The sequence below is a fragment of the Apodemus sylvaticus genome, chromosome 22 (assembly GCF_947179515.1).
Source record: "Apodemus sylvaticus chromosome 22, mApoSyl1.1, whole genome shotgun sequence".
In the NCBI taxonomy this organism is placed as follows: Eukaryota; Metazoa; Chordata; class Mammalia; order Rodentia; family Muridae; genus Apodemus; species Apodemus sylvaticus.
This window is the reverse complement of record NC_067493.1, coordinates 11841375-11856379: the sequence shown is the minus strand read 5'-3', so window position 1 is coordinate 11856379 and position 15005 is coordinate 11841375. Positions and strand designations below refer to the sequence as shown.

General features: G+C 35.5%; 1 protein-coding gene across 2 annotated transcripts; it reads left to right on the top strand.

The window, feature by feature from the left end:
• The first annotated feature begins 295 nt into the window (after positions 1 to 295).
• On the top strand, positions 296 to 14528 carry LOC127672715 (vomeronasal type-2 receptor 116-like). Of its 2 annotated transcripts, none has more exons than XM_052168032.1 (6): positions 296 to 498; positions 2704 to 2986; positions 3421 to 4224; positions 5036 to 5260; positions 12762 to 12885; positions 13624 to 14528. In XM_052168032.1, exons 1-6 carry the CDS (start codon positions 296 to 298, stop codon positions 14526 to 14528), a joined length of 2544 nt encoding a protein of 847 aa, XP_052023992.1. The 2 variants fall into 2 exon arrangements, with proteins under 2 accessions (XP_052023992.1, XP_052023991.1); XM_052168031.1 differs by having other exon boundaries at positions 13621 to 14528.
• Positions 14529 to 15005: the final 477 nt, after the last annotated feature.

Sequence of the window (15005 nt, the reverse complement as noted above, 5' to 3'; positions counted from 1 at the left end):
ATATATGAATGAAGTCATGGCACCTGAGGAAGGCTAGCATGATCTTCAAAACATGTTTTCAAAAATGTTTTGATCAAAAGTTTTCAAACATCAGAGGTAGAGCTTGAGGCTAGAATTTTCCTGATGTGTCCAGGGAGCATGACATAGGATGAATGGAAACGAACTGTTGAATATAATTGGGAATAGCTCCAGAGAGCAGTAGCCTTAAAACAGATGCATTAGTGTAATGTGTGTGTGACATCTGTCTGCGTAGGAAACAGAGTTCACAACTGCTCCTTCTGAGAGCCTAGCAGACATGAAGAAGCTGTCTGCTTTCAGTATTTCATTTTTGCTCCTGAAGTTTTCTTTCATCGTGTGCTGTTTGAATGAACCCATTTGCTTTTGGAGGATAAAGAATAGTGAAGATAATTATGGAGATGCAAGAACTGACTGTGGTTTTTTCCTTCGGACTATTGAGGAACCTATTGGCAATTTTTATGATGGCATTTTTGAACTTAGGTAAGTGAATAGTATTTATTTCCTGCTTCAATGTTAAGAATTAGAAATACTAATCTGTGTACACAAACAGTGGAGTTCTGTCATGTTCTAACTTCTGTAACTTTAGTAACCACTGAAAATTAAGTAAAATGTCAATCACTATTATACATTCAAATGTATCACAGTTTAGTTTAGCTTTAATACATTGGGCTCCAGATCTCATGGAGAAATCACATGGACAATAAGAGAGACTTCATCCTATCTTTTGAGTCTTTGTGAATATCATATATACAAAGAGGTTTCCTCACCTGCCATGATTTCACAATTCCCACATTTGGCAAAAGCTCAATATGAAGACACAATGCCACTGCCTATATTCAACTGTCTGCCAATGATTACTGTATTAGCATGCATCTAGATGCCTTCTTAAAATGGTTATATAAATTTGGTCTCCAACAGTTGGACATAGATTCATTCATTGAAATATTTGTGTATAGGCAGGTCTACTATATTTTCATTCATATATAACATTATATGTATACTTGTAAATGTACTTATACATTGCTTTGTAAAATAGTTTTTAAATGAGCCTCTCCTGTAATTCTGGAATTGACATTGAATATGGAAAAAGACTGTCAGTCATAATATGCTGTTACCAGAATAATCTTTTGGTCCACTTTTGCAAATGCCCATCCAGGTATTAGACTTATTATCACTATCAGGTAAATAGTAAATATTTCTATTATTTAGTGAATAACTATAACATTAGAGAAAATCTAGACAAATAAATGTAGTACTTGCTCATAAGAAGCTCTTTTTATTATTGTTCCCTAGTTCTGAGATCCCAAGTATGATATATTAACATCAGTGGCTGCAGATCATCAATATGCCTGTGATTTCTTTGTCTATCTCTGACTCTTTACCTTATCTCTTATTCAATTTTTACATCTTTGGGATTTAAAAAATACATTTTCCAATTGTTAGCCACAGTAAAATGCGTACACTTTGATAATGATGGTGGCTGCAAATTATTATACTTCTCTCTTAGGTTAGTAAGAATTTCATTTCTGATGCATTCTGTATTATTCCACACCTCATTGGAAAAATAGTGGAAATCCTCATTGGTGACCCATTTATAAGCTAAGCCGAGGTTTAAGATTGCAAATATATGAACTGGCTCAATACACTTTTCAGGTTTAGAAAGAAAATCTTAGCTGCGAACTCTCAACTGAAAAATGCAAATTTCAGCAAATGAAAATGTTAGATGTATTTATCCTGATTAGAGGTAATTGCTAATAGTAACAGATGAACTGCCAACTGTGCTGGGTTAGATGAACACATTTCATATGGAGATAGGATCACTGTGTTCAGGCATAATTTAAAGCATCTCAAAGAATAAGGAAGAGTGAGGTGTTAAGAGAAATGTGATACCAGTTTTGTGAAATTGACAAACTATCATCACACTAAAAGGTAACATTAAATTAATGTGTAAAAGAACATAAAGAATAATGTTCTGGTTCTATGATATATTGTATCATTTTGAATATTTTGAATTGGATAAATATGTTTAAATGTAATATATTAAAATTATTATTCTCTTTGTTGAATATTGATAGTGGAAAATTAGAAACATGATCATTATTTTACATAATTCCCAAAGAATATTTTTTATGATTGGAAGCAATTTAGTACTCAACAATAGACATAGGATCCTAGGTATAGATATTACTAAATATCCATTAATGATATTATGGGGTATGAAAGGATAGAATATAAAAGCTGAAAAAATTTTTTGATGTATTATTTGATTCTCAAAATGTTCAATATTATTAAGATGCTTAATGTATAAAACACATTTAAATAATAAAACAAATTTAAAGAGAAATTGTTATGTCTTTCATATTTGGTTTAATTGATGCTTTTTAATGTATATGTGGGATTATGTCTCCAAGGTTATTCTATAGCAGTCTTACTGAAGAAGATTATAAGAAGGATGACATTCAGAGATATAGCAATATTTATCAATTTTCATGAGTATAAAATTTATATCATATCACCCAATGTTTTTGAAATATTAAATTGTTTTCAGTTATAAATATACCTACTATACATGGCTTATTTTAAGACATTTAGAGAGTAATTTAGCATGTTTTATATTACAAACTTTACTGCAATTGAAACTTTGTTTCAATCATCTCCCTTAGTCATTATTATGCCTTATTTTAGAATTCCAGAAAGAATATACGAGTTTTTTATGGTACTGTTTTTTGCTACTGATGAAATCAACAAGAATCCTCATATTTTACCCAACATGTCTTTGTTATTTGTCAACATTGTTGATCTGTGTCAAGATACACTGGGCGTTTTGGATCAACTTTATACAACAGAATACAATAGACGGTATTTTGTCAATTATGCCTGTCGAGAAGATGCACTTTGTGATATAGACCTTACAGGAACATCGTGGAAAACAACTTTAAAACTGACAATTCAATCTATGACACCAAAGGTAAGAATGTGTGACACTGAGTGAGTTAACAAAATTAAATTCCATTTACAAGAAACCTTGGACAAGATGAATACATGAGTGTTCTGCTATACACACACACACACACACACACACGCACACACATGCACACACACACGTGCACACGCACATGCACACGCACACACACACACACACACACACATTATATAGAAAAATAATTAAATAATCAGATCATAGATGTTTGGACAAACAGGACAAACTTTGTTGTAGGAAATTAAGAATTGTCAGGAATAGTCTAGAATCTGTTAGGAATAATACATTATATACCTAATATAATCTTACAGTCCTCAATAGGAGTTCTGAAATTTGAGTAGTGTTACTTGTATATGAGTTCATGTATCATAGCAATCATATTCCTGATGTGGATGCGTCATCCTCTCTTCTACATTCTTTAGGTTTTCTTTGGACCATTTAATCCTAACCTAAATGATCATGACCAGTTTCCCTATCTCCATCAGATAGGCCCCAAGGACACACATTTGTCCCATGGCATGGTCTCCTTGATGCTTCATTTTAGATGGACTTGGATAGGAGTGGTCATTTCAGATAATGACCAGGGCATTCAGTTTCTCTCAGAGTTGAGAGAAGAAATGCAAAGGCATAGGATCTGTTTAGCTTTTCTGAATGTGATCCCAGAAACCATGGAGACATACATGACAAAGGCTATGATATATGATAAACAAATTATGACATCTTCAGCAAAGGTTGCTATCATTTATGGTGAAATGAACTCTACTTTAGAAGTCAACTTTAGAAGGTGGCAATATTTGGGTTCTCAGAGAGTCTGGATCACAACCTCACAATGGGATGTTATCACAAATAAAAAAGAATTCAACCTTGATTTCTTCCATGGAACTGTCACTTTTGCAAACCACAGAGGTGAGATTGCTAAATTTAGAAATTTTATGCAAACAATGACCTATGACAAATACCCAGTAAACATTTCTGAGTCTATGCTGGGGTGGAAATATTGTAATTGTTCAGTCTCTAAAAACAGCAATAAAATGGATAATTTTGTATTCAATAACACATTGAAATGGACAGCACTACACAAATATGACATGGCCCTGAGTGAAGAAGGTTACAATTTGTATAATGCTGTATATGCTGTGGCCCACACCTACCATGAACTACTTATTCAACAAGTAGAGTCTCAGAAAACAACAGGTGTCAAAGGAGAATTCACTGACTGTGAGCAGGTAAAATTTCACACTTTTCATTATGATTAGAGATATCAATGTGATCTTTTAAATGGCCCCAGAGAAACACATGTACATTTATTAAAGATTATTCTTTCATTAGAGATATTTCTACACTGAAAAACTCCCCAATTAATCTTTTACATGGATTAATATCAATGTCGAGGTTTACATTTAATAGGAGACAATACATTTTTTAAGATAACAGTGACTTTTGTGAAAACCTGTCTCAACATTATCACAAGAGAGTTTAAAATTTAAAATAGGAGCCAAGAGTTTTGTCATGAAAACCTTAAGTGATGACAAGACAAGAATACTTGTCTAAAGAACAATTTCTCAAGAATCAATACATGTGTAGTAACTAATAATTACTCATTTAACCTATCAATTATTTATAAAACTATAAGTCATTAAGACTTTACATTTTATTAAGTTTATATTTATCTCATATATGTTTACTCTCTGTACATGAAAGACTCACAACCAATGTTTATTTTCACACACATTGAGAATCCTCCTTTATTTGCACATACATGGCTTCATTTTTTAGAAATTATTTTTGACAAACGGGTGCATACACACACACTGCCACACCATGTTACTTGTTAACTCATAATCACTTTTTTCTAGCATGTTTTAGCATTGAACATTAATAAGGCATATATTAATGTTCAATTATTCATGAAGTGTATTGCTTTTACTATGTGATTATTTTAATACAGTCTTTTCAGAAAATCATTAAAAATTTAGGGGAAATTCTCAAATTTTCCTTCCCTTTAATGATATGCATCTAATAATGGATCTTATTTAGGTGTCTTACGTGTTGAAAACCCGGGTATTTACTAACCCTGTTGGAGAACTGGTGAGCATGAACCATAGAGAAAATCAGTGTGGAGGATATGACATTTTCATCATTTGGAATTTTCCACAAAGCCTTGGATTAAAAGTGAAAATAGGAAGCTATTTTCCTTGTTTTCCACAGAGCCAACAACTTCATATATCTGAAGACTTGGAGTGGGCCACAGGAGGAACATCAGTGGGTACAGTTTTTATTTTTTTCATTTTATCTACATTTTAAAATATGAGGCAATGAAGTATTAGCTCTGTGTTAAGACCAAGTGCTACGCTTGCAAAAGACCATTCTCAGTGACAAGCACGAAAATTTGATCTCTCTCAATTTCATGTGAATCTGGTCTTTGAGATCAAAGCCTCTGGATTCCATGTTCCCTTTCATCCACATGCCTATTCACCACTCAGGAATATATTTATTAAATTTGTATATATAATTAAAAAATTTTAACTATATTTAAACTACAGAATTTGCAGATTCAGTGTGAACATATTTATAGCCAAATTGAAAATAGTATGTATTCATTAACAGAAGTCTTTCTCTCCATTCAGGGTTTCCATTTATATATATATGTATATACATCTATGTATATGATATATGCATTATATATATATGCATCTATGTATATGATATATGCATTATATATATGATTTTATATTTTATTGAATATTTTCTTTATTTACATTTCAAATATCATCCCCTTTTCATGTCTCCCCCCAGAAACCCCCTATACAATTCTCCATCCAACTGCCTCTATGAGGGTGTCCACCATCCATCCACCCAATCTCATCTTACATCACTGTCATTCACCTACACTGGAGCATCCAAACCTCCTAGGTGCAAAAGCTATTCCTCCTGCTGACATCTAACAAGTCCATCCTCTTCTTCATATGTGGCTGGTCCCATGAGTCCCTCAATGTGTACTATTTGGTTGGTGGTTCAGTCCCTGAGAATTTGCCTGGCTGAGACTGTTGTTCCCCAAATGGGACTGTAAATGTCCTCAGCTCCTTTAGTCACTTCCCCAGTTCCTCTATCAAGGACCCCAAGCTCAATCCAATGGTTGACTGTGAGCATCCACCTTTGTATTTTTCAGGCTCTAGCAGAGCCTTTCAGGAGACAACTATATCAGGCTCCCATGAGAAAGCACTTCCCTGCATCCACAATAGCATCCTCGTTTTAGGATTGTATATGGGATGGATCCCCATATGGGGCAGTCTATTTATGGTCTTTTTTTTCAGACTCTGCATGACACATTGTCTCCACAATGCTTCCTGTATATATTTTGCTCCCCCTTCTAAGAAGGAATGAAGCATCCACAAATTGGTCTTCCCTATTCTTCAGCTTCATATGGTCTGTGAATTGTATCTTGCTTGGGTAGTCAGAGATTCTGGGCTAATATTCACTTATCAGTGAGGATATTCCATGTGTGTTCTTTTGCGATTGTGTTACGTCACAAAGGGTGATATATCCTAGTTCCATCCTTTTACCTAAGAATTTCATGAAGTATTTATTTTTAATAGCTGAGTAGAAACCCACTGTGTAAATTCACCACATTTTCTGTTTCCATTCCTGTTTTACAGGACATCTGTTTTTTGTTTTGTTTTGTTTTTCAGCTTCTGGCTATTATATATAAGGCTGATATGAACATAGTGTAGTATATGTCCTCATCACATGTTAAAGCACATTCTGGGTACATGCCCAGGAGTGGTATAAGTGGATCCAATTTTCTGAGGAATCACAAGACTTATTTCCAGAGTGATTGTACCAGCTTGCAATCTCAACAAGCAATTGAGGAAAGTTCCTCTTTCTCCATATCTTCACCAATATCTCCTATCACCTGAGGTTTTTTTTTCATTTTTTATTCAATATATTTTTATTTACATTTCAAATGATTTCCCCTTTTCTGGCCCCCCACTCCCCGAAAGTCCTATAAGCCCCCTTCCCTCCCTCTGTTCTCCCACCCCCCTTCCCACTTCCCTGTTCTGGTTTTGCCTTATACTGTTACACTGAGTCTTTCCAGAACCAGGGGCACTCTTCCCTTCTTCTTGTACCTCATTTGATATATGGATTATGTTTTGGGTATTCCAGTTTTCTAGGCTAATATCCACTTATTAGTGAGTGCATACCATGATTGATCTTTTGAGACTGGGTTACCTCACTCAGTATGATGTTCTCCAGCTCCATTCATTTACCTAATAATTTCATGAATTCATTGTTTCTAATGGCTGAATAGTACTACATTGTGTATATATACCACATCTTTTTTGCATCCATTCTTCTGTTGAGGGATACCTGGGTTCTTTCCAGCTTCTTGCTATTATAAATAGGGTTGCTATGAACATAGTGGAGCATATATCCTTATTACATGCTGGGGAATCCTCTGGGTATATGCCCAGGAGTGGTATAGCGGGATCTTTCGGAAGTGACGTGCCCAGTTTTCTGAAGAAGCACCAGACTGATTTCCAGAGTGGCTATACCAAGTTACAACCCCACCAGCAGTGGAGGAGTGTTCCCCTTTATCCACATCCTCTCCAACACCTGCTGTCTCCTGAATTTTTAATCTTAGTCATTCTGACTGGTGTAAGGTGAAATCTCAGTGTTGTTTTGATTTGCATTTCCCTGATAACTAAAGAATTTGAGCATTTTTAAAGATGTTTCTCTGCCATCTGAAGTTGTCAGGTGAAAATTCTTTGTTTAACTCTGTACCCAATTTTTAAATAGGGTTATTTGGTTTTCTAGGGTCTAACTTCTTGAATTCTTTGCATATATTGGATAATAGCCCTCTATCTGATGTAGGGTTGGTGAAGATCTTTTCCCAATTTGTTGGTTGCCAATTTGTCCTTTTGACGGTGTCCTTTGCCTTACAGAAACTTTGTAATTTTATGAGGTACCATTTGTCAATTTTTGTTCTTAGAGCATATGCTATTGGTGTTCTGTTCAGAAACTTTCCCCCTGTACCGATGTCCTCAAGGGTCTTCCCCAGTTTCTTTTCTATTAGCTTCAGAGTGTCTGGCTTTATGTGGAGGTCTTTGATCCATTTGGAGTTGATCTTAGTACAAGGAGACAGGATGGATCAATTCTCATTCTTCTGCATGCTGACCTCCAGTTGAACCAGCACCATTTATTGAAAAGGCCATCTTTTTTCCATTGGATGTTTTCAGCACCTTTGTTGAGGATCAAGTGGCCATAGGTGTGTGGTTTCATTTCTGGATCTTCAATCCTGTTCCATTGATTTGCCTGCCTGTCACTGTACCAATACCACGCAGTTTTTAACATTATTGCTCTGTAGTATTGCATGAGGTCAGGGATACTGATTCCCCCAGAATTTCTTTTGTTGTTGAAAATAGTTTTAGCTATCGAACAAAGAAAGAGAGCTTCAAACCAATTTCCCTTATGAACATCGGTGCAAAAATACTCAACAAAATTCATGCCACCTGAATCCAAGAACACATAAAAACAATCATTCACCATGATCCAGTAGGCTTTATTCCAGGGATGCAGGGTTGGTTCAATATACGGAAATCCATCAATGCAATCCACTACATAAACAAACTCAAAGAAAAAAAACACATGGTCATTTCATTGGATGCTGAAAAAGCATTTGACAAAATTCAGCATCCTTTCATGCTTAAAGTCTTGGAAAAAAACAAGAATTCAAGGCACATACCTAAACATAGTAAAAGCAATATACAACAAACCTGTAGCCAGCATCAAACTAAATGGAGAGAAACGTGAAGCAATCCCACTAAAATCAGGGACTAGACAGGGCTGCCCTGTTTCTCCTTATCTTTTCAATATTGTACTTGAGTTACTAGCTTGGGCAATTAGACAACATAAGAAGATCAAAAGGATACAAATTGGAAAGGAAGAAGTCAAACTATCATTATTTGCAGATGATATGATAGTCTACCTAAGTGACCCAAAAAACTCAACTAGAGAACTCCTACAGCTGATCAACAACTTCAGCAAAGTAATAAAATCAACTCAAGCAAATCAGTAGCCTTCCTATACTCAAAGGATAAGCAGGCTGAGAAAGAAATTAGGGAAATGACACCCTTCACAATAGCCACAAACAGTACAAAGTACCTTGGGGTGACTCTTACCAAACATGTGAAAGATCTGTATGACAAGAACTTCAAGACTCTGAAGAACGAAATGGAAGCCCTCAAAAAATGGAAAAAATCCCATGCTCATGGATTGGCAGGATTAATATAGTTAAAATGGCCATTTTGCCAAAAGCAATACACAGATTCAATACAATTCCCATCAAAATCCCAACTCAATTCTTCATAGAGTTAGAAAGAGCAATTCTCAAATTCATCTCGGATAACAAGAAATCCAGGATAGTCACCTGAGTTTTTGATCTTAGCTATTCTGACTGGTTTGAAGTGAAATCTCAGGGTTGTTTTGATTTGCATTTCATTGATCACTAAGGATGTTGCATATTTCTTTTGGTGTTTCTCAGTTATTTAATATTGAGAATGATCTGTTTAGGTCTGCACTCCACTATTTATTAGGATTGTTTTGTTCTTTGGAGTCTAACTTATAGGTTCTTTATATGTATTGGATATTAGCGCTCTACCAGACGTAGGTTTGGTAAAGATCATTTGCCAAACTATTAATAGCCATTTTGTCCTATCAAGAGTGTTCTTTGCCTTTGAAAAGCTTTGCAATTTTATGAGGTCCCATTTGTCAATCATTGTTCTTAGAGCATAAGCTATTGGTGTTTTGTTAAGGAAATTCCCCTGTGCCCACGTGCTTGAGGCTCTTCCCCGCTTTATTTTCTATTAGTTTCAGTGTGTCTGGTTTTATGTGGAAGTCCTTGATTCATTTGAACTTTATCTTTGTACAAGGAGAAACGAAAGGATCAAATTGCACTCTTCTACATGCTGAACACCGGTTGAAACAGAAAAATTTGTATAAATTCTGTCTTTTCCCTCCAGAAGTCTTTAGCTCCTTTTTCAAATATTAAGTGACCATAAATGTATGGGTTAAATTCTTCGTCCTCAATTTTACTCCAGTGTTCTACCTGTGGGAGCAATGTGTGCTTTGAGGATTAGTAAAGTTTCTTTTATGAATGTGGCTGTCCTTGCATGTGGATCATAGATGTTCAGAATTAAGAGTTTTCTTGGAAGCATTTTCCTTTTATGAAGAAGAAATCTTCATAATGTATTCTTTTTAATAACTTTTGGATGAAAGTTGATTTTTATTTTTTATTAGTATGGTTATTTAAGCTTTTTTTGAGGGGGTTGTGTCTACTAGCACACAAAATTGTTTTTCAGCCCTTTACTCTGAGGAATTGACTGTCTTTTTCATTGAGGTGTGTTTCATATAAGAAGCAAAATGTTGTTTTCTGTTTATATACCCAGTCTGTTAGTCTGTGTCTTTTTTGTTGGGAAACTGAATTTATTTTCATGAAGACATAATAAGGAAAATTTATTCTTGCTTCCTGTTTTTGTTGTTATTGTTATTGTTTTGTGGCTATGGCTGCGGTTGTTGTTGTTAGAGGTGGAATTATGTTTCCATGGATTTTGAGTTTGTTAAAGGATTGCTTTCTTGCTTTTTCTATGGAGAAGTTTCCCCTTTTTGTTGGACTTTCCTATTTTTTATTCTTTGTATGGATGGATTGGTGGAAAATATTGTGTGAGTCTGTTTTTTGTCATGGGGTATCTTGGCTTCTCCTTCTATCATATTTAAGAGTTTTGCTGGGTATAGTATCCTTAGTTGGCATTTGTGTTCTCCTAGAGTCTGTATGGTATCTGCCAAGGATCTTTCATAGTCTCTGGTGAAAAGACTGGTGTAATTCTGATAGGTCTGATATTATATATTACTTGACATTTTTCTTACTGCTTTACTATTCCTTCTTAGTTCGTTGCATTTGGTGTCTTGAATATTATTGATAGGAGGAATTATCTTTCTGGTCCAGTCTATTTAGAATTCTGTCGGCTTCTTGTATGCTGATGGTCAGCTCTTTCTTTAGGTTAGGGAAGTTTACTTCTACACTTTTGTTGAAGATATTAATGACCTTGTACATTGGGAATCTTCACTATCTTATATACTTATTATCCTTAGGTTTGGTCTTCTCATTGTGTCCTGGATATTCTGGGTTAGGATAATTTTGAATTTTGCATTTTCTTTGATTGTTGTGTCAGTATTTTCTAAAGTATCTTCTTCATCTGAGATGCTTTCTACTATCTCTTGTATTCTGTTGGTGATTCTTTCATTTATGATTTCTTATCTATTTCCCATGTTTTCTATCTCTACAATTGTCTCCATTTGTGATTTCTTTATTGTTTCCTTTTTCCATTTTTTCCATCCTGGATGGCTTTGTTCAATTATTTTACTGTTTTCTTTGTGTTTTTGTGTAATTCTTTAATGGATTTTTGCTTCCTCTTTCTACCTGTTTATCTGTGTTGTCCTGATTTTCTTTAATGGAATCATGCCTTTCTTAAAGTCCTCTGTCATCATCATGAGATATGCTTTTAAATCATTTTAGTTTTTCTGGTGTCTTGGATTATTCAGGCCTCACTGTAGTGGGAGAATTGCATTCTGATGATGAAAAGCAGCCTTGGTTTCTGAGGCTTATATTTTGGCATTTGTCTCTTGCCATTTGGTAATCTCTGATGTTAGCTGGTCTTGCTATATTGACTGTGGCTTGCCCCTCCTTTAAGCATTTGTATCAGCACTCCTTGGAGAAATGATCTTTCCAGGAGGAATTTGGGTATGGAGAGCTGTGGCTTAGGGTCAGCTCTGAGTGCAAAGAGAAACACAGAAGTATCTTTTCCCAGGCTTCTCCACAATTCCTGTTAAATCTGGGTCCTGGATAGTTCCCTGGGAGCAGATGTGTTGGTCTTCCCTATGCTCCCAGTCATGTCAGCACTTTTGGGAGTCCAGATCTCTCCTGTAGCTATTTCGGTATGGATAACTGTAGCACAGGAGCTGTAGATCATCTCTTGGAGGAGATGCACAGGATCAGGCAATTTATATACTTATATTGGTTATTGTAAGTGATTACATTTCAAATGTTATTCCTCTTTCTAGTTTCCTCTCCTCTGCCTTAGCTGGTATTAGTGGGAGGGCATGACCTTGGTCCTGTGGAGAATTTATGCCACTGCATTGAACAAAGCTAGGGTGGTGTGGCTGGGGTTTATGGGTGTGTGTGGGAGATTCCTCACAAATGCAGGAGAAATGGGGGGCATAGTAGAACCAAGATTTTTATTTAAACTTAGGAAAATTCGTTAGTTTAATAAGTGTCTTATAGAACATAGTTTTCTATATTCATAAAACAACTCTTTGTTGATTTATACTACGTTCTATCTCTATAAAACTCAATGTTCTAATTGTTTATTTATAAATGATTAAAGAGAAACCGATGCCACATAAAGATTCCTTTTAGAATAATCAGTTTAGGAAGGAAGTTTTGAATTTGTACAGCTTGAGTGTTACATATATAATATTACATGATATAGTAAATGTTGTGTGGCATTCATTGCATTTCAGTGTAATTCAAAATAATAAGGTGCCTGAAATTGGTAACTAATGCTGGTTATCATAGGAAAATTTATAACCATATCTATTAATGTCCCAAATATCTATTTATGGGTCATTATACATATGATGTATACATGAAATAGACACACACACACACATACACACTCATACTTTTTAATATTATTTGTTGTCTCAGGTTCCCTCGTCCATTTGTAGTGTGCCATGTACTGCAGGATTCAGGAAAATTCATCGGGAAGGAACAGCAGAATGCTGCTTTGATTGTGTTCAGTGCTCAGAAAATGAGGTTTCCAATGAAACAGGTACATGCTTGGATGCTAAGGAAAACTTGATGAATTTGAAGACATTCTCTCTCCAAACTAGAAATATGATATGACCTAAATGAAACTGAAGTTCTAAAATCTCTGTGTTTCAGAAGTTTATCAATTATATAGTATCAGCTTATTTTGTATCCAGCAAAAATATCCTCAACAAATAATGAATCTCTCAAAATGTGATTGTTACTGATTTTATATTATGTAGAAAATGTTTAGGAAGACAAACCTGTGTAACAACTTTAAACAAAAACTGTAGGCATAATCTATGCATATTCTTACTCTACTTTGATACTTTGTACAGAGAAAGTTGATTACATGACCAGTGCACAATCTTTCCCTCCATCACAGCTTAGTCCTTGGAAAAGGCCAGATGCTCAGGGTAAAGGCTGTTTAATGAATATTTTAAGAACTTAGATGGTTTGAGGGATTAAATGTTTGCTATCAAACAATTAGGACAAGAGTGAAGATTTCAAGAATGCAACAAGACTGCACATTACCCTTGTCAGTGAGTAGTGAAATTAAGGTTTGAGGAATTATATAATCTGAGATTTTGAATAAAATTTTTCATCATATTATTCTTTCCTTTTTGTTTAATAAATACTTTTAGCTATTCCATTCCCAAAGATGGTGTTTTGTTCCATCACAAAGCATAGTTTAATGGACAACAATTATTAACTACATAACTATGATACCTTATAACGGCTTATTGTTTTTCACCAGCAGATATGGAACAGTGTGTGAGGTGTTCAGATGATAAGTATGCCAACTTAGAGCAAACCCACTGCCTCCAAAGAGCTGTGTCATTTCTGGCTTATGAAGATCCATTGGGAATAGCTCTAGGCTCCATGGCCCTGTCCTTCTCAGCCATCACAATTCTAGTACTAGTCACATTTGTGAAGTACAAGGATGCTCCTATTGTGAAGGCCAATAACCGCATTCTCAGCTACATCCTGCTCATCTCTCTAGTGCTCTGTTTTCTCTGCTCACTGCTCTTCATTGGACATCCCAACCAGGCCACCTGCATCCTGCAGCAGATCACATTTGGAATATTTTTCACAGTGGCGATTTCTACAGTGTTGGCCAAAACAATTACTGTAGTCATGGCTTTCAAGCTCACTACTCCAGGGAAAAGGATGAGAGGGATGCTGACATCGGGGACACCTAACTTGGTCATTCCCATTTGTACCCTGATCCAACTTGTTCTCTGTGGGATCTGGTTGCTCACATCTCCTCCATTTATTGTCAGAGATATACAATCTGAACAAGGAAAAACTGTCATAATTTGTAACAAAGGCTCAGTCATTTCCTTCCATGTTGTCCTGGGATATTTGGGTTCCTTGGCTCTGGCGAGCTTCACTGTGGCTTTCCTTGCTAGAAACCTCCCTGACAGGTTCAATGAAGCCAAGTTCCTAACTTTCAGCATGCTGGTGTTCTGCAGTGTCTGGATCACATTCCTCCCTGTCTACCATAGCACCAGGGGGAAGATCATGGTGGTTGTGGAGGTCTTCTCTATCTTGGCTTCTAGTGCAGGGTTGCTAGGGTGTATCTTTGTCCCAAAGTGTTATGTTATTTTAGTTAGACCAGATTCAAATTTTGTACAGAAGTGCAAAGACAAATTGATTCATTGAAACTTTCGTAGTAGGAAAATATTATATGATACTCAACATATTTTTTTGTCTTAGCAAATGTAGTACTTGATCATAGAAAGATGTTAAGGAATAAACAAATTACAACTTACTTATAGGACAATACTATTCATCATGATACCAATGAACAAAGTTTGGTGGAAAATGGGTTCATAAATAAATACACAATCCTGAAGAAATTGAGACTGAGGAATCTCAAATGAGGACTGGCTCTCATCATGTTGACCTGTGTTTTTTGTGTAAGCCATGTACTTAATAAATGATTAATATAATGTGATGATAGTGATAGTGTATGGTACCCACTCTCGGTGAGTTTTTCTTGGAGTTACAAGAAAGTGGACTGCAGACAACATGGACATGAAGCCAGTAAACCACATTATTCCACATGATTTTGTGGAGTGCTTGCATCCAATTTCATGCCTTGGCTACATTCAATATTCTGTGACCAAGGCACATAAG

What these genes read in the sequence shown, in the direction of transcription:
- LOC127672715 (XM_052168031.1), top strand. Translation starts at nt 296, where the DNA reads ATGAAGAAGCTGTCTGCTTTCAGTATTTCATTTTTGCTCCTGAAGTTT. An exon ending in GATGGCATTTTTGAACTTAG is followed by an intron (nt 499 to 2,703) that starts GTAAGTGAATAG and finishes GCCTTATTTTAG; the next exon opens with AATTCCAGAAAGAATATACG. An exon ending in TGAGGTTTCCAATGAAACAG is followed by an intron (nt 12,886 to 13,620) that starts GTACATGCTTGG and finishes GTTTTTCACCAG; the next exon opens with CAGATATGGAACAGTGTGTG.